The following is a 20,221-nucleotide window of genomic DNA, read 5'->3' as shown; positions in this document are numbered from 1 at the left end:
ACACACACACACGATATTACACACACACACACACACACACACACATGGGATACTGCAATGCCTATGAGTGTTTAAATACTGACAGCATACTGTTTTGGCAAAGGGATATTTGCTTATGAATTAGAACTAGCACCATTTAAAACTTCATCTTCAGTGGAGATGATCATTAGTAAGAAGGGTGGCTATTTCCCCAAAACTTCACCAAAAATTTTATCAGACATGAGAACAAAGACAACAATGTTAGCCATCTTCAATCAGTTTATGCAGTTTGCTGCGCTCAGATTCAAGTATGGTGACTGCAACAAAGATTACTTGGTCCAGTCTTGCAAAATACCAGAGCTATACATTGCTAACACGTTCACAAAATTGATATATTGAAAGAGGAATTCATTTAACTTCCATACTTATTAGATACAATTCTTCCACTTACATATAAGAGCATGTAAGGCAGACATCATGGCAAGCCCCTTTAATTCCTGCACTAGTAGGCACAGCTGGGAGCCTGCTCTACACGGAAGGTTCTTTGCCTTGGTAAATAGTGCTATGCTATCTTGAAAAGGTGCAGGGCAGGGGGCTGGAGACATGGAGAAGTGACTAAGCAGCTGGGAGTCAGGGCTGCCTCTTTAGGGGACCTGGGTTTAGTTCCCAGCATCTACAAGGCAGCTTACAACCATCTGTATCTCTAGTTCCAGAGGATGTGACACCCTCTTCTGGTCTCTGCAGGCAATGCAGACACAGGCGTACACCCCAGCAAAACATACAAAATAAAAATAAATAAACCTTAACATTTTTTAAGTTTACCTTTAAGGATACATTTTAAATTGATTCATATGCAAAACAGAAAAAAACACTTCAACAACTGAAACTCATGCCTCATGCCCTTCCTAATCTCACCCACCAAGGCCCTGACTCTCCATGCCTTCATCCATCCACTCCGAGTTACACTGACATCCTCCTCTGTATTTGTCCTTGCTGCTCTAGGTGGACCTCAAGGGCAGGGAAACTCCAAGTACCTCTCCTTTAAACAGGCAATTAAAAATAAATTTTTACTGACCTATACTGACATATGAACGAGTCCTTAAGTAGGCAAAGGCCACAAATGGAATTCACAGAACTACAAGCGGTTCCTGTGTGCATGCCAGGAGCACAATTTATTACTCAAAGCCTCCACCATAAATAGTTCACTCTAGAAGCTAGGCCATTTGATGGCTTCGTGCCTAGGACCAGCCAACTCTGTCAAGAAATGCTCCTTCCTATCAGCATCTTCACCTTCAAGGTAATACTGTTGTCGTTTAAAATATCCTCTATGTTCAACTCTTCTAATCTTCTCAGATATTCTAAAACTATTGCCAAACATGTGGAAAGTACACCATTCTCTTCTTAAAAGACATTTTTAATAGGCTCATACCAACATGTGACAATGTTTCATTGGAAGGTAGGTTATCCTTCAAGACCAAATGAAAGCAGCAAATTCCCTATTCCACACAGCAAACTCCATTGGTTTATCCTTTCTCAAATTGATTTCCACTGCCTTGAGCTAACATAGCTTATGGGTACCAAGTTTTCGAAGGAAATAGGAGAGTGTCTTTATATTATACCAGTTAGTTTTAGTGTTACTGACATTGTCTAAGTCTTGCCCAGCAGGGACAAAAGAATGTTTCTTGTAATTCCTATTGGGGACTAGTTAATTATTTATTGCATAGCATGTATGTGAAGGCATTGTGCTCTGGGAGGAGCAAAATTGCATAAGAGTGTCCTCTGATACCTCAGGGGCAGGTTTGGAAAACAAAGAATAAATGTCCCCTTTTAAAGGAGGCAAGAATTAGTAGAATACAGCTGGATTAATTACCAAAATAAGAGACAAATGACTGAAAGTCAGCAAAGGCAGGGACAGGAAGGAAGTAGCCTTGGACAGACGAATTTGACGAATCTGAGAGTAATTGGTGCGAGCAATTTAATTAGATTAAACTTGGCTTGGTAGAAGAGTAAGGACAGATCGGCATTGTTAGGACTGTGAGCAAAGGACAGAAGCTCAGAGAGAAGTGACTTTGTTGAAAGAGCTTTTACGAGATGGAAATTTCTAGAAGAGGCATGCCTAGCAATAAATTAGAAAGGTGGCTTAAGTTCTTGGCTGTTAAACCAAGAAGTCTGTATTTATTCTGAGGCAATAGAGAACAGTTAACTGGAAAACCTAGGACTGAGAATTTCAGACAGTGGTTGTCTTAAGTGTGTCCCCACTGCAAGGACACCAACATGCTCAGGAACATCTTCAGACTGACTTGGTCCCTTCACCCACTTGATGAATTAGAAACATCCAAATTGCAGCCTCGTATCCCATGTTTCAGCCAGCATTCTGGGTGATTCTAACTTTCACTCAAATTTGAAAGCTGCTGATTAAACAAATCAAAGTTACCAACAGGTCTATGGAAAACACAGAATCCATGGGATTGTTAGGGGTGTGCCAACCAAAGCTACAGAAACAGTAACCAGTCAGAACAGCTGCTCTCAAAATAGCAAAAGTGTGTGGTACCTAGGATGAAGCAGAAAATACAACTGCAGATAACCCAGAAATTCTTACTATATATCCAAAGAAACAAAATGTGCTTATGAAATATACCTACATTTCATGTTTGTCACTGCGTTGTTCACAACGACAAAATATATAATCAATTGTGGTCCCTGCCAATGCGTATGTGGAAAAAGAAATTCTCACAGGTATAGAAACTATGGGATATTATTCAACCTTACAGCAAAACGAAAGGAACCTGGAGTGGGGGAGGGAGGGCTTATGTGAAGAGAAATAAGATGCACAAGAAAAACAATAATATATATTTTTTTCATAAATGAAAGCTACAAAAACTATGAATGGCATCAAAGTAGACCATAGTAGAGTTGCATGAGATGTTGTCCACCACTAGGAACTCGAAAGAGAGCGGGGGAAGGAAGGGAAGTTGTCAATAGGTACCAAAACACAGAGAGATGGGAGGAATCTATTCTAGCATTCTGTATCACAGGAGAGTGAGTATAGTTTAAATAGCCTGCTGCCATTATTTATGGAGAACCAGAGAGGATGTGCAAAGCCTTTCAATGCAGAGAAGTACTAAATGTGCCAGCAGATGGAAAGCCAGTTGTCTCTGAGTTGATAAAGTCAACATTGTATATGTATTCTGAACTGTCAAACTATACCTATGAATGTACACAATTACAATGCCAGTTGAAAACAAAGAAAATCATATAATAAAACAAGACAAACCAGAAGATTTGTCTGCTTACAGTGAACGGACACCAGTGCGGACGGCACGGCCGAGACAACCTGGCCAGTCATTTCCAAGTTGGAAAGTAAATAGGAGAAAGAGTGCATTTGTAAAGTATTTTCTACTTGACATTCAGCAGCATTTCAAGACCCCCTTTAAAGCTCTAAGCTGGAGACAAGGTTGGGTGGCTCACAGTGCATATTAGTCTTGCAGAGGACCCTGGCTTAGTTACCAACATCCACACAGAGCAGAGCATAAGCAACAGGAGCCCCAGTGCATCTAAAGCAGTCTGCCAGTTTCCAGTGGCATGTACACTCAACACACAGAAGCACGTGCACATACAAATAATTGGATAGGAATTTAAAATTGACATAATTTAAAAAAAATAATTCTTAAAAACAATTTTTATCTTAGAGCCTTATCATTAGAGGAAATTTAAAATGACTGTGCAATTTATAGTGATCTGGCCTTCCTGCTGCTTCCGGGTGAGATGGAGGCCTCATCACCATGCACGTACCACAGGAAGCAGGGATAGAGGGCTACTCCTTTCTGAAGACTCCTGTGTTCATGATGTTCACGTGAATCATGCTACATAAGTGTCACAGAAAATTGTCATGAGTCAGGTGATATTATTTTCCTTTTTCTTGTCAAGGTGGACGAGTTCAGTGAAATAACCACATTCTAAGCATGCAGCCAGGACTTGGTCCCTCAGCTTCTGTAGCCTGTACCCTGAAGCCCAGAGACTGTGTTGTAAAGCAAGACTCACACAGCCGCAGTTTTCTGTTTCTATGCCTCTTCAGAAGTTGTCATGCTGTCTACACAGAGGGGACAATGGCGTTCAAGCCTTAAGTCATTTCCTGTTGTAAACACGAGGGGTGTGAGGGTCTGATACCTGACCTCAGATAACAAGGACTCTAGATCCAGCAGGATGTTTTCAGTTCGGCCAAGAAAGGAGAAGACAGCAAGGCCATCGCTGCTGTAAGAGCCCCTGTGAGCAAGGCGTCAAGAGACGGGACTGTTTCCACTAACTTCTCTGAGCTCTCCTTCATGTAAACAAGCAAGACTTTGACTCGCATCCTTCCTAGAGCCCTGTGGAAGAACAACCCCACGGGCAACCTAGAATAAAGTCTTAAGTTTCAATTTTTGAAGCACACAGGGCTCCACAGGAAGGCTACACCTCACACTGCAGTGGAGAGGCCCAGCCCCGCTGCCCTCACAGCCTTCTGGGAAAAACAAAACAAAACAAAAACTGAGTAGCTGAGCCTAGACCCAGAATGCTTATGTAAGCCATCACTGCAGGTGCGCAAGGTCAAACAAAGGCAGTGCTAGTGAAGACAGTAACACAGGGGCCTTCAGACCACAAAGGACAATGAAAGTGAATATTCCTGGAAATGGGTCGTGGCTCTTTCTCAGGTTGGGCAAAGCCAGTCATGAAATACACAAGCCGGAGTAGACTGTACAGAGCAGCAATTCCCTGGAGTGGGAGACACCAGTCTCCCCCTCCCATGGCAGATGGGCGCCCAACCTCAATTAGTTGCTTTTCTTATTTTTTGTGTGCTACTTGGCATTTCTGTGACCTTGACTATACTTCAAGAGTGTGCTAGGGGTTTTATGACTATTAAATTTAATTTGATTCAATTGCAGTGATGAAAGGTAGCAACTCTATTATTCCTGTTTGCACATGAGAATTTTTTTTTTTTAAAAAAAAAGTGCAAACAGGTTCAGAAAAAGGTGAAGAATAAACGCAGGAGTTGGTCTCTGTAAAACCGCTTCACCATCACAAGGATCCTTCTAACACGCTGCGATCCCAGAGGGCACACTGATCACACTCAAGCTTTAACGATATTGGGCTAAATTGGGTTCATTGCTGCTGTCTATTCCCCCAACAAGTGAACGCTCCTGAGAAACCAGGTGGGCTGGTTACAGTAGAGAAGAGGCAAGGCCGTCCCTTCTCAATGGGGTTACACTGTAGACATCTACACTCTCTGGGCACAAATATGGTGGCAGCTCACATAGTTATTCTTCACGCTTCCTATGAGAAGGGCAGGTGGCAGGTGGCCTGTTCATGGACGGAAGGAGATGATGGCTTGTCTGATGACTCATCTGTCCTCTAGTGTTCTGGTTACCATTACAAAGTCTGAGAAATCAAAAAGGCACACTATTGTACTCGTCCTTTGATTGATTGATTGATTGATTGATATTTTCTTTATTTACATTTCAGATGTTTTCCCCTTTCCAGGTCTCCCCTTCAGAACCCCCCTAATCTATCCCCCCTCTCCCTGCCTCTGTGAGGGTGCTCCCCCACCCACCCATCAACTCCCACCTTCAGCTTCCTGCTCTGGCATTCCCCTACACTGGGGCATTGAACACCCACAAGCCCAAGGGCCTCTCCTCCCACTGATGACCAATAAGGCCATCCTCTGCCACATATGTGGCCAGCACCATCCGTCCCTCCATGTGTATTCTTTGGTTGGTGGTCCAGTCCCCGGCAGCTCCAGTGGGGTCTGGCCTGTTGACACTATTGCTCCCTCCATGGGGGTTGCATACATCCATTCTCCAACATCTCCATCGGGAACCCTCTTGCACTGTACTTGTTCTTAAAATAGAAAGGACTACAGTTTAACACCAGTTCCTCCATGTGACACCCCAACCCTCACCCAAGTCCACAAGATTCACATACCAAACTTCTACCATTTCCAGAGTACCCGGCTGCCCACTTGGGAAATGTTTCCCACTTCTGAACAATGAATGACAAACACACAGGCCAGCACAAAGCAAAACCCTCTTGGGTGAGGGGTAATTCTAAAAGCTAAATGCTCTTGTTTTAAAAACAGTGTTGCATCTTTCAGGATTGAAATGAATTGACTTAAAGTGTAAGGAATTTGAGAAGCTTCCTGGGGTTGATTTATTGATTTTTTTTTTCCCTGATGGGATATTATCCCACAGGGCCACCTTTAATAGTGAGCAATGTGACCTCGATTCCTGTCCGGCCACTTGGGACAGGCCAATCCGGTGACAGATAATATTTGTTTGCGATTTACTTCCATTTTCTGAGTCTGAAGCGGTGCTGACTAGATCCTAGAATGCGGTGCCTGTAAAAAAAAAAAATGATTCTTTAAGGGAGCTAGGGGGTGGGAGTGAACGCTTTCAGTGTTCGGGATCCTTACATCTGTTGCTCAGCTGGAAACACTGTTAAAAGGCCATTAGACCCTTAAGGTAACAGACCTCGAAAGCCAGGAAAGGCATGGAGCAATTTGCTGTTTGTGTTAGGAGTATCAGCCTCAGCCACTTCCTCCTCGTGGGCTGAAAACAGCTTCTGTCATGAGCCGTGAAAATCAATTCCACAGCAAGCAGGCTGAAACGCAGCTGAAGGTGGCGCACCTAGAGGCAGGCTGCACAGCAGAGCCTCCTTCTGGGCTTCCATGGCACCTTGCAGATGTCTGAACTGCTCTCTAACAGAGCTGGAAGCTAGAGGCAGCTTGGAACTTTCGGGAACCTTTGGGCTTATCTTCTTGGACACTGGTTCTCTCTAATGCTTAATTAGGTTCAAATCGGAATTGTCACTCTGAATGAAGTTAGCTTTGGGACACGTCAGGCTACACAAAGACTCTTCTTGCTGATTTGTGTTCCATTTCCTGTCTCTGATTATAGTAATTGTGAAACATGCTCATTTCTCCTCCCAAAGCAAACAGCTTCAGGGACTTTTGTACCATACAGAGCATTTTAAAATTTTGTTTCAAAAGTAAGGTCATGCTTTGGAAAACATATTTCAGAGGGTTAACAATGGTTTTGTCAAGATTTGTGATTTACAAGCTAATGGTTAGACTGTTACAATTCATTTTAAAACCAGGTATAGGAAACTGCCTTCCAGGTACAGAATGTAACTTTGGCTACCATACATGATTAAGATCATTCTAACCAAACAGCCAACCTTTTGTTCACTGAGAATCTTTTATATAACCTGCCCAGTTTCTAGGTAAAGAAGAACTGAAATCGTAGTTGCTTATGCATGCAACTTCCTATGATATTATCTTTACATCAATAATCCAGGCTGAGAAACTGATTCAGCCTTATGTGTTATTGTTTCACTAAAAACAAAGCGAAAATGCACATTATCAATTTTTTGCCATGAATATCAGATTTCTCTAACATGTTTTTACCTTCACTTTAAATGGATTTATACAGTACACATTTCAGGCAAAGTAGAAAAATGCACTTGTGTGGCTTTAGATTCTACCCTTCAAAGTAAGTCATGAATATCTGTAAATGACTCTAAGCTATCTCCAAGTTTTGTCTGCTGACAGCGAAGAAGGCAGTAGGTATGAAGAGCTTCTACTTGGCAGGTTTGTCTGTGGATGGCGGAGGTGTGGAGTTCTGAATGGTACTTCATATCTGGTTGAGACTAACCTTCGTAGAAACCGTGTGGCAATTTATGTGAGATGAATAGATTCTTCAGTGTACTCAGCTCAAGCTGGTAACATTCTACTTGACCTCCAGTTACCTAACACTCCCAAATCTGCAGTAAGACGTCCACATAAGCTTGTGAGCCGTAAAAGTACCCCTCAAGCATTTCATTGATTAGCATTTGATACTGTAAGAGCGAACTCTTTCTTCCAAGTTCAGTGCAAACCAATGGCTGAAGGAGTCCTCAGAGGGCCAAGCAACAGTGTCCAAGGAGGCTGCACTTGCACAGAAGTGACAGTGGACACTAGGAATGAGTTCTGACTCTTCCAATGGAGCTCTAAAGGCTTGGAAACCCTTTATGAGGCAAATGGAAAACAGAGGTTGCAGGCAAAATCTTGATTTACAGGTGACTTGTACTAAAGTTCAACCAAACCTCTGTCTTCTGAAATGAATTGCTTGGTGTGATGAAGTGTTTGGATCTGGAAGGGGCTGGGAGACAAGATAGCTTGTTTCATAGGCTGATTCCTACCACCTGTGCCTTTGACAATAAATCTCCACGCTGGACATTAAGAAGATAGAATGGTCAAGCCTTTTGAAGAAAAAAAAAGAACATCACCTTTATGTTTTACATTTTGTTTCATCCATCACTGGGGTTAAGAGAAGGAGAAGCAAGCAAATATGGGACAATAATTCCTTTTGTTCCTTTTCCAGATAATGTTAAAGCTTCTCACGGGTACATATGTATGCCCCATGTATGCATGTCAACCTTTCTTTCTGAAGTTCATTTCACAAGTGCTATTGACTTGAAGCTATTCGGACCCATTAAGAAAATAGGTGAAAATTACTCCACCTCCCTTCAGAAGACTTCAACAGGCTTTTTTTTTTCCCTGCAAAGAAAATAGTTGCTTTAAATTCACAATGGCTTTATAAGGCAGTATCTCAAGTTTCCTGGCATCCCAAGAGGAACCCTGGTCCCTCACCACCCCTGTACTGGGGGTGCAGAGGGCTACAAGGGAGTTTCTTAAAAGGGGTTCTCCTGCCAGTGGTGAGGCTATAGAGCCCTAGCAGGCATGCTCAGAATGGATCTGCTCATCTGTAATTAAATACATACAAAAATGAAAAATGATCAGCTCTGTATATTGTCTCCTTACATACACATCCATAGGTCAGGAGAAAATGGCTAGTGCTGTTCCTGATGGTCAATGTGGGTATAACTCAAAGAGGAGGGAGGGGATAAAATGTCCAGACCAGAAAAGAACACATATATTAAAACTTCTGTGTACAAAGGAACCATGCCAGTATTGCAGGGGAAAACAGGGACCTCACGATGGATTAAACTTTTATCCCACTCCCCCTTCTCCTTCTGGAGCTTTACTAATGAGGGCAGCAGGGACGTCCTTTGGAAAAGCAGACACGGGGAAGACGGCTGTTTTCAACTTCCTCAAGTGGCCATGGTGTAAGTAAAAATTATATATGTGGAGAGATAAACAGTGCAACCCAGGCTCTCTAGAATTCCTGTTGGAGATCCACAGTCAAGATAGAAAGGTTACAAAAAAATATTAGTTGGCATTTAACTGTTAATGCTGGCAGAAGCATGTATTTAAAACCCATTTTGTATGGAACTCAGTGTTGCTCTTAAGAGACTCAGAGATGACAGGAGCAACTGATATTGGCTTCACCTAGGAACGTTCCTGACATACAGATTTGTAGGCACAACCTAGCCCTGTTCAGTCAGATACATTGTGACTCTGGACCCAGACATTTGGCTGTAGCCAGACCTTCAGTGGTATCAACATGTGAAGTTCATGGAGAACCTCTGATCCAGACCACAGGCTTCTTACTATGGAAGTATACCAAGAATTCCGTGATTATTTCAAGAACAAGATGGAAGGGAAAGGAAGAGAGAGTAAGGAATCAGAATCTTGAAGAACACAAAGGTAGGAGATTTTGACTATTCTGCTGACTCCATGTGTACCTCCGGAGATGACCCAGGCTCTCCGGAATTCCTGACAGCTATCTGGTTTTGTTTTATTTCATATTGTTGGCCATGTGGATTGGGTAATGATAAGAACCTTTTCACAGACAAATGCTACAAAACTGAGTCCTTCTCTCATCTCTTCCAGAACAGCTGAACACTCATCACTTCACCACTGGCCATACTTGAGAGACAGCATGAAAACACCTACTCAGTGTACACAGCTATACAGTGTCTCTTAAATGTTTCTGTCAGCGTTCAGCTCTGGGGGATTCTTCTGAAGATGATGAACATTAATTGAGCTATTAATTGATTATCAACTACTTTCCCCTCCTTTCCCCTCCTTTCCCCTCCTTTCCCCTCCCCTTCCCCTCCCCTCCTTTCCTCTCCCTTTCCCCTTCCCTCCCCTCCCATTCCCCTTCCCTCCCCTCCCATTCCCATTCCCTCCTATCCACTCCCCTTCCCATCCCCTCCTTTCCCCTCCCTTTTCCATCCCCTCCCCTTCCCTTCTCCTTCCCCTCCCCTCCCCTCCCTTTCCCACCCCCTCCTCACCCCTTCCCTTCCTTCCCTGCCTGGTCACAGAAAGCAGTTCTAGAACCAGCAGCACATGTCCATCTACTTCTTGACAGTAGACACATGGGGAAAGCGATCCCTTTCGCCGCCTTTAGCACCGGCTCCGGGTGCTCTAGCCTCTGTCTTGTGTCCATATGGGGATGTGTTAGAACAGGATCCAGGAGCAGAAAGAACAAGCGCAGTGCCCTACAGATCCTATAAACACATTCTTTTTTCACTTCTTTCTCCCTGACCTTTGTTGGGACTTTTGATGTGTGAAAGGATGGGTGTATGAGCCAACTGAGCCAGGATTTTCTGTGACCTGCAGCCAAAATATCTTAGCTGAGGCAGATTATTTCAGGCGAAGATTTCAACAACTCAACTTCTTTAAATGCTTGGAGTGGTACCTCTGTGCAACTGGGCCTAGATTTTAAGTTCACTGCAGTTGATTTGTTTTTCCCTTTTCTGATAAGCTCATTCGCTCCTTCTTCTCCTTCCTTAACCTCCTCTAGTCCTGTCCACTTGCGGCCTAAAGATCTAATGCAGCATCTCCGCTGTCCTTCTCGCCCGTGGGGCCTCTAAGAAGCACCTGTCTAATGAATCTTGTGTATAGTGTTAACCGCTCAGAAACAATCCTTCCATTGTATCACTTCAGGGCCAACAACCCTGGATGATGACCTAATTCCCACCATATGAGCTGAGGACATCCAGAGATCTGCAACTTCCACCACACCCACGCCGCTCAGCACAAAGTCTCGGCACTACCAGGTAAACTCCTGTCCCTGTTGCCCGTCCTTCACTCGCCCGCTATTCACTCCGCCCTGAATTCCACCTTCCCTTGCCATTCCCTGCACATTCCCTCACAAAACATTCCCCATCTTTCAAGGCTTCTGCTTATATCTGGCCACCTCATTCTTTGATTCCTGTCCTGATCATCAATAATGAGCTTTGAGATGTAGACAAACTCCAAAACACATTTAAAATCTCAGGGTGATGATAATAAAGTGGAATTAGTTCTCCATTTTGTTGAAAAATTTTAAATTCTTTTTATACTGCCACAGTACAAAAACAAAAATCTGTGAATGGAATTTCCTGATATGTATGGTTGGTTACCTGGCTGTTGGTAACCTGACACTTCCTAAGTATTAATAATTCGTCTAGTACTATTTGAGGAATCTCTTATCAGCAACACTGATGTTCTTGTCTCTTCAGCTGGCTTATGATGATAGTGAGTGTTGTATCTAACAAAAGGCACACATAAAATGATGCCAAATTGCCTTGCCTTGGTAAGACAATGAATGTTTTATAGCTATTTATTTCTCTTTTAATCTCTCTCTCCTTGTCTGTCTCTCTCCCACCCACTCATCCACACTGTCCATTGGCAATCACACAGTGAAAGTTATATAAGTAATATTTGATTGACTAATAATTTTAGCCAGTACCCACTGAGCCTAAATATTTCAAGATTCCCTTTTTTGACATCAGCAGTCCCCACTGGAGTTCAAGTGCTCCTTTCTTCTTTTGTTTGTTGTTTTCCCTTCTAGTAATTCCTCTAAAAGAAGTCAAAGCTATATTTCAGAATCATGGCCTATCCTGATTGGAATACTTCTCTAAGGGCCCCTATTGCTCTCGAATTAAAGGTTAAAGCTGTAGCAAGGAGTTCAAGGCTTTTTAGGACCCAGCAAAGGAAAACACTCACTGACTTGATAGGATGGTCACATTGGCTGGATGGGAGAGAACGCAGTCCTTTTAGGCATGAATTCTTCCCCACTGAAAGGTCACCATCCAGAAGCAGGGCAGGAGGTCACAGGAAGTTATGTGGTTGGGGGGGGGGGTGGCGGTGAGCAAACATAGGAACTCTGTGAGTGTGAGTGTGTGTGTGTGTGTGTGTGTGTGTGTGTAATGGACCCTCACTACATGGTAGAGGTGCCTAGGGCAGAGAGCTGCAACAGGCTTAATTACTAGGGTTCTACTTGCAGTGTCTGTTTTAGAACTCCAGTAGTTCACAAGGCATCTTAGACAGCTTCTCACAGTGCAGGTCACAGTCCAGTTGCTCAGTGATGCCCATCTAAGGCCCTCTGGTTAGATAAAATGATCCCATGAATCTGCTTGTCTTTAGTGATACACACTTATCTCAGCTGGATTTACTATGTTTACAACAGCACCCTGTTGAAACTTTTGTTTTTCAATGGGGTCAAAGTTCCTTGGAACTACAGAGAGAGCACAAAGCACAGGGGCTTACCCACAGCACCTAGCCAGCTCGTGAAGGAGGGAAAGGCCTGAGATGATCGATCGGTAAACTAGAGGCTGTTGAAATGTAGATTCATTTCTATTTTTCTTTGTTACTGTTCTAAGAGTTCAAGAACAACAATAATTAGGTGACAATAACAACCCATTTTCATCCTGATTTATTAAAATTTAGAAAATTTTATGCAAGATTTACCACTGTGAATTCTTTTATCTACATACTTATCAACCCAGAGATTTAAACATGTGTGCACTGTTTGGATGGTTGTCTTCAGTTTGTCCTTGTTGCTCGTGTTTGTTTGTTTGTATGTTTGGGACAAGAGTGTAATCACATAGCCCAGGCTGATCTAGAACTCCAGATCCCCTGCCTTAACCTCCCAATACAGGCAGGGTCACCTCTCCTGGCATGACAATACTTTCCAAATGGTGCTGTGTAAAATACTGTCAACCAGATAACTGGATAGTGTCGGATAATTGGTATATTATTTAAAGTTATGCTATATGCAGTAAAAAACATATGACAGGTCACTTTAGCAGGTAAAGTAAGACAACATCCAGATTTTGAAAATATTAAAACAGTTTTTATACAGCAAGACAGCCCTAAATCTCTGGCCTTTCTAGAACTCTTCAGGGATATGTAAATTATGGAAGAATTACATAATGTTAGCTTTTTAAAGTTTAAATAAGACAGAAATTAGGATCAAGTCACTTATTAACCATTATTTTACTACAAGTATTACAGGTCTCCTAAGAGGAAATAACAACTTTGTATTTAATGAGTGTTCAAACACTTAAGCACTTGTTTCTTTATATAAATGAATACTATCTTTTAACCTCAATATTTTAAGAACAGAATTCTGTGTGCTTTGAGCCAATCCTGATAGCGGCCTACATTCTAGTCACAAACTATTAAGAGACAGTACAATAACAGAAGTGAGTCTTATGGAAAAAAAAATGTGTCAGTCCTGAAATGACAAGAGATTCTTCTCTTAATAAATCAGTTGAACTGACTTTGTTTGGAAGGAACACTTTCAACTGACTCCAAAATCAAAAATTTAACAAGAGGAACGCCTAATAACTGGATTTCTGATGGCTTTGATACCTGGAAATAGAGTAATTATTTTAGAAATCTAGTGACTTGCCAAATCATAGAAATAAAAAATTGAAATTCAGCTAATTAATTTATGACTCACTTTGTTCATCCAAAGTGCTTTAAAGGTAGCCATCCATTAAAAAAGTAGGGGTAGAGATCAGAAATCGTTGAATAAGGCAGATAAATGGAACTTAAACCATTCATCCAAAACTAAGATATTTAGTGCAGCTGAGAAGCAGTGAGAATTACTCAACACTTTTTTCACTTGTGTTAATGCAATATCTACATGTGAACTGAAAGAAAAAGTGTTAATGGTCAATGAAACAAAGCCAAGCCCGTGTACGTATGTGTTGTGTGTATAGATACATATGAATGCACATACACACATACTTGAATCCAGAATAAGGACTTCGAGCACCAGAGCACCAGAATATGGAAAAATCCTATTTTCACCATAGATCTTGACATAAATAATGACAAATCTGCATTTGAAAGATAGAGACATTTTGTACCTCAACTCCAAACATACCTGAGAGAGATAATAGGACAAAGCACATATTAAAAACTGTTGGTTTTAAATTTTGTCCCAGTCAGTGCAAATAGGACTTTGCACTAGCTTCTACCCTCTGTGTAACAATCTATTGCCAACTTTGCTTGACTAACCCAATATTCCAGGTTTTGACTAATCTAATACTCTAGTAGACCCAGTACACAGAAAGAAACCAATGCTTGTGCTTTATAGAACTATACAGATACAATAAAACGAGTTGGAAAATGTAGAGATGCATTATTAAGATGCATTATTATTAGTGGTAGGAGGTGACCAAGTCCCAGGAAGCTAAAATCTAAATTCAAAGTACTTGGGAAATGATGTTGCAACTCAATATAAATTCAGTGCACATAACATTGTAAGAATATATATATGGGGAGTGGGGCAGTCGTGGCGCACGCCTTTAATCCCAGCACTTGGGAGGCAGAGGCAAGTGGGTTTCTAAGTTCGAGGCCAGCCTGGTCTACAGAGTGAGTTCAAGGACAGCCAGGACTATACAGAGAAATTCTGTCTTGAAAAACAAAACAAACAAAACAAAACAAACAAACAAAAAGGAATATATAGATGGATATATTGGCCAACAACAAATATAAGAGGGGTAAAAATTAAGTCTTGTATGTTGTGCATCTGATGAACGCTGGAGGCGTAATCATGTAGGACACTGGACCTACATGAGGTTAGTGGACAAATTGTCAAACCAGCACTCCGCGATTTGAGGTTCTGTCTCAACAACTATTGGCTGAGTCACTCTTGGGCCTGATACTTAAGACTTTGTTATTGTCTTTTCATCTATCAAATATCAAAACTTTAGTAATGTTTTCTCTCTTTTTGAACCTGTGTTCATGTGTATATGTAGGAGGCATTGACCACATATGGAGGTCAGAGGACAGGTTGGGAGGACAGGTTGGGAGAATTGGTTTTCTCCTTCAAAGAGGTGGGTTCCACCAGTCAAACTCAGGTTCTTAGGTCTGGCAGCAAGCATTTTAAATAGCTGAGCCATCTGGCCTGCTTAAGTGTTGTGTATAAATAGGTGATGGGCACAGAATTTCTATATATGAAGCATTACACAAAGTTACATTAGATAAATGAGAAAAAAAGAATCATGTTAGCTAAGAAGTTACTCTGAACTAAGACTTATTATAATTAAAGATCTCAAAAAGACTACATATAAGAAGCCCTATACAATAAAAGTCTCTGAATTCCCATATTTATAAGTAAGGGTGATATGTTTCACTGTGGGGGATAAGGTATGAGTGAGTGTGGGTGTGCATGCATGAGTGAGTGTGAGTGTTTAAGAGTGTATGTGTAAGAGTATGTATGTGTTGCTAGAGACATAGTGCTCTGTGCACACCAGACAAGCTCTGTACAGATCATCTGCACCCAGCACAAGCAGTTGTTACAATCTGCTATAAAAATCTTTGAGAATCACCCAGCAAAAAAAATGGGAATTGCTGAGTGCAGAGGGAAGCCTGAACTCTTGATAAGACTGCTCCTACTCCAGCTCCTGATGCTCTATGCTTATGATCTTCCCAGGACACAGAAGAAAAAAAACCAAACAAACAAACAAGCAAGGCCATTGTGAAGCCGTTTGGCTAGATGTCAGGAAACACTGCTTGTACCACAGGAATTCTGAAGTATTAGAAGGGATCGCTGAGAAGGGCTCAGGAGTCAGCTCCTTTGGAAATCTTCCAAATAGGAGAGTCTATCTAATCTGCCGGCATGGGTTTAAAATCAAGGCTGCGTGAAGATTTATGGTGCAAACTCCCCCTCTGAAGGCACTTCCTAGAGTTATAGATTACCTCCAGCCCCCCTCTGGCAGTTAGAGAAGAGCTTATCGCTACCCTGAAAAGGGCAACGTTGTTCTACAATTGTGAGTTTGGAGTAAAACTTTAATAATGTTGAGATGAAATATAATGTTCTTATTACATTGCAGTTATTTTCACTAAGCAAGCCACTTACAACCATGGCTCAGCTGGCGTCTGGAGCCTGAACAGCAGCAAGTCCTGCCATTTCTCAGGCAAACCACTGTCATCTAGGCGAGGCAATGGATGACTGAGACTTTAAGATAGGATAACCACCACACAGACTCTTCCCTATACTACATAATGAAATGTAAATGTTACCAAGAGTTGGGGAGAGAGGGAGAGTGTGTTTATTTAATAATACCATATTTCCTAAGTGGTTATTCCAACAGCAATAGTAAATGCAATTTACTTTAGCACTGAGTAAAGTTTACTTTGGAAAAAAAAAAACAACAAAATGCTTTGCATCGCCCCCCCCCCAAAAAAAAAAACCAGACCTTTGGTTATCTCAGAATTCATTCTTTTCCTACCAAATGTGCCTTTGACTCCATGAGATTATGGCCCCTGATCCTGTCCACCAGCACTGTAGGACACACGGGACTTGAGGTAAAGTCCCCAGCTCCTCCTAGGTCCTGCTAGAGGTGATTTCAGTAGGGTGGATGCATTTCAGAGCTATTAACAGGCTGTGATTTTTAAGGCAATGGAGAAGACAAAAAGTCTGCAATCAAAACCCTCTGCAGTTACCTACTGAAGAATGTGTACAACCACTGAGAATGTTCTCCGGAAAAGTAATTGGTGACTTCAAGAATGATTTACAATGACCATCTGCCCCTGATAGCCAGGCGCCCGGATGGTGCTGAGGGGTCAAGGCGAGTCTCCTGAGAGTCTCCGTATCTACTAAAGAATACCGATGCAATTTCAAAATACTTAGCTGTTTTCTTCTTGGAGATATCTTATCTGAAATCATGTTGGGAAATATGTGTGTTTAAAACATGCAGTTTAAAATAGCCAGATTAGAGGGGAAAACGAGTTGCTAGAAGGGATCCCAACTCTAAACCTTTTAAAAGTCGAATTTCCTGAGATGTGGTGAGTTAAAAAGGTGAAGCTGATCCTTATCAATTAATTAGAAAGAATGAAATAACAGTAGACAAAGGGGACGGTGGTTAAGAAACTTATGGAGCTGCAGGAGCAGTGCCTTTCTAGTCATTGATTAACAAATTAGGGAGTGCTGAAGTGGGGTGGGCGAAATCCCAGAGACTGAAGAGTAAGTAGTCTTATAATTCACTACAGTTTCTCCAGCTAACTTGATCCAGAGAAAGGAACGCCTGGCTGTGAAATGATGGGGGAGTCGGGAGGGGGGGTAAAAAAGCTCCTTCTACATAAAGCACCATGCTGTTTGTGATATATGAGCGTGGTTTATTTTTCTTTTGGTAATGCCCAAATGGATAGAAATGTGTTAATTGCAATGTAAGGAAAGACCCTCACCCCTAGCGTTTCGAAGCCGATCATCATAAAGCACTAATTCCACAACGTATTAAAACTAAGATGTTTTAAGATATTTGCAAGTGTTTTCCATCAGTCCACCAGTTCTTTGGAAAAACACAGTGTCTGGTGGGGATCCAGCGATCTGAGGTCACTTAGGACGACTTCAGCTACCCGGTTTGAGCAGCCCGCGCCCTCACAGCATCCCTAGTCTCCCCTTGGCCTCTTTCAGCTCTGTTCCCTCGCAGCCAAAGGATTATCCGTCCCCGACTCGTTTCATTCATGGAGCCCCAAAGAAGCTAGGTTTCGGTTGGAGCTAAGAGCTGGAAAACACACACCCAGGCTACTGCGCAACTTGCTGGAGCCCGAAAGAACACCCTGGCTCCGGCAGAGGGTGGGGGCTCAAGAGCTCGGGAGGAAGGAATGCGTGTGACCAGGCGAGCCGCGGAACCTGAAGTGCAGACCTCGGAGACGAACGCCCCCATCGGGTCACTCGCTTAAGTTGGCTCCCGCGTGCGCCTGCCGGCCAGAGCGGGAGGCCATACTCCGGACCCGGCGCCACGCCGGGTGGCCCGGTTGTCTCCTCAGCCGGAGTGACCAACCGCAGTCCGGGAAGCACTGGGGCGCCCTAATGGGAAAATCCGCCCCAAATCTAAAGCAGACAGAGTACTAAGACACCCCCTACCCCAACTGCCCCGGGACTCTAGTGTGCAGATCCTAGGGACCCGAGCATTGTGTCCCCTTAGTGGCCCGTCCCCAGCCGAGGAGCCGGGCGCCGGGTCCCTGGGAAGGACCTAGAGAGCAGAGAGCTGGAGTCGGGGGAACCTCCGCGTCTCTCCACCGCCCCCGCCGGCGCGAAGGCGGGAGTGGAGAAGGCGCCACTCAGACGGTGGCGCTGAGCGAACTGCGGCCGCAGTTCTCCCAAGTTTGCCCCAGCGACGGGGATGCGATGGGCACCCGGCTCCGCTCTCTGCCTCGGCTAGCCGTCCTCACTCCATCGTCCCCTGCTCTAGCGGCCGGGCCCGGCTCTAGGCCAGCCACGGAGGTAGCAGGGCGCGGGAGCAGATGCAGGGAGCGAGGGGCGAGGGACGAGGGTGCTCCCGCGTGTGCACACAATGAGGCGGCGGGCACGCACACCTTCCTCCCGCCGGGAGAAACGGGATCAGCCTCCGCCGCCTGGATGCAGGGACGCGGGGTCCCTGGGAGGCACCCGCAGAAAGTGAGCGCCAACTGAGCAACAGGGGGTAGGGAGAGGGCGCCCCGCCGCCTCTCGGGGCTGCCGCGGGCCGCGGGCCCACGCTTACCTGCGATCTCCTGGTAGGGGATGTCCGCCAGGCTGAATCCCTTGGCACCGTAAGCCTGCCGGACCTCGCTGCAGCTCCGAGCCTTCACGTCCGCGGCGGCCGGGAGGGTCAGCAGCAGCCCGGAGAGAGGAAGAATCACAGCCCGGATCCAAGAAGGCATGGTGCAACATGCAAGTCCACCTCGGCGGCCCCCAGCTCCCCGTGCGCTCTTCACCTTGCCCCTCGAGCCGAAAGCCCGCCAGAGCCTGCGGCGCGCTCCTTAGCCGCTGCCCAGCGTCACCCCCTTCCTCCAGCCGAGGGGACGAGCCGCGCAGACCTCTGGACTGCACTCAGCAAACTTTTATAAGCCAGATGGAGGATGGCAAGCCAACCACGGCTGCCTTGGGAAGGCTGCCGGCTCGGCTCCGCTAGCCACTCCGGTAGAAAACCGTTCGAGAAAGAGCAGAAAAGGGGAAAAGGCAAAGAAATGTCTTTAAAAAAAAAAAAAAATACCACAGTGGGGGTGTTCAGCCCTGCGGTCCGAGTTCCGAGCCGCAGAGTCCTGGAGCGCTGCGAGCTCGCCTAGCCGGAGTGCGAGACGAAGGTGGGACCGCGCGCCGGCTCTCCCCCCCCAGGGAGATGGACAGGCCGGCGCGAGTGTGTGCGCGCGTGTTTGTGGGTGTGAACGCGGGGCTCTCGGGGAGGTGTGTGCGTGGAGGTATGTGATGGAGATGTACGAGATCCAGGGGAAACCTCAGCTTCACACAGACTGAGGGAGCCAGTGAGAGTCTTCTTGAAATAGGAAGAGAGAAAATCCTGGAGACTGACACAGGAGGCAAGAGGGAAGGAGAAAGGAGGGGAGGGAGAGAGGGAAACGTGCTACCCAGTGCACAGCCGAAATTCAGAGGCAGAATCGGCCGCAAAACCTGGAATGGATCGCGAGCCACTAGGCAGGAGGAGAAAGATTACCAGCAAAAGGTCCCTATTTTCTCAATCACTTCATGGCCTCCATACCCGTCCGAGATGTTCCCTTTCCTGACATAAATAAGCCACTCAAAAAGACAAAGTGTTTGAAGAGAGTAATTGTGATCACGCTATATTTTTCTGGAGATAAAGAATATTGCATTTCCAATTGTTGCTCTTGCCCCAATGTACCTAACACAAAGCCAGGGAAGAAATGAGCAGAAAAGAAACCCAGGATCAGGCCAGAGCCATCTCTCTAAGTGACAGCTGTTTTCTGCTTGTCTTTAATGGTTTTTGTTTTTTGGGATTTTTGTTTTGTTTTGTTTTGTTTGTTTGTTTTAATTTTCTAAGAACGTGTAGTTAGTGCATGTATTAGAGGTCCAGAGATCTTTACTCTCCTCCCCCAACACTCTCTCTCTCTCTCTCTCTCTCTCTCTCTCTCTCTCTCTCACACACACACACACACACACACACACACACACACACAAAGAGAGGACTAAGCATGAGAGAGAGGGAGAGGGAGAGGGAGAGGGAGAGGGAGATGGAGGGGGAGAGGGAGAGGGAGGGGGGAGAGAGAGAGAAAGAGAGAGAGAGAGAGAGAGAGAGAGAGAAATTG

The 20,221-nt window shown here is 44.3% G+C and overlaps 1 protein-coding gene across 1 annotated transcript in view; it reads right to left on the bottom strand.

Moving 5' to 3' along the window:
- Positions 1-19,772, bottom strand: part of Gpc6 (glypican 6) — a 1,049,521-nt gene extending 1,029,749 nt beyond the window's left edge. The window contains exon 1 of the mRNA XM_031362978.1: positions 18,664-19,772. Coding sequence (XP_031218838.1) covers positions 18,664-18,823 — 160 coding nt within the window. The 5' untranslated portion in view covers positions 18,824-19,772. The remainder of the gene's footprint in view (positions 1-18,663) is intronic.
- Positions 19,773-20,221: the final 449 nt, after the last annotated feature.

Source organism: Mastomys coucha, unplaced genomic scaffold (assembly GCF_008632895.1).
Source record: "Mastomys coucha isolate ucsf_1 unplaced genomic scaffold, UCSF_Mcou_1 pScaffold9, whole genome shotgun sequence".
In the NCBI taxonomy this organism is placed as follows: Eukaryota; Metazoa; Chordata; class Mammalia; order Rodentia; family Muridae; genus Mastomys; species Mastomys coucha.
This window is presented reverse-complemented; position numbering and strand designations above follow the sequence as displayed.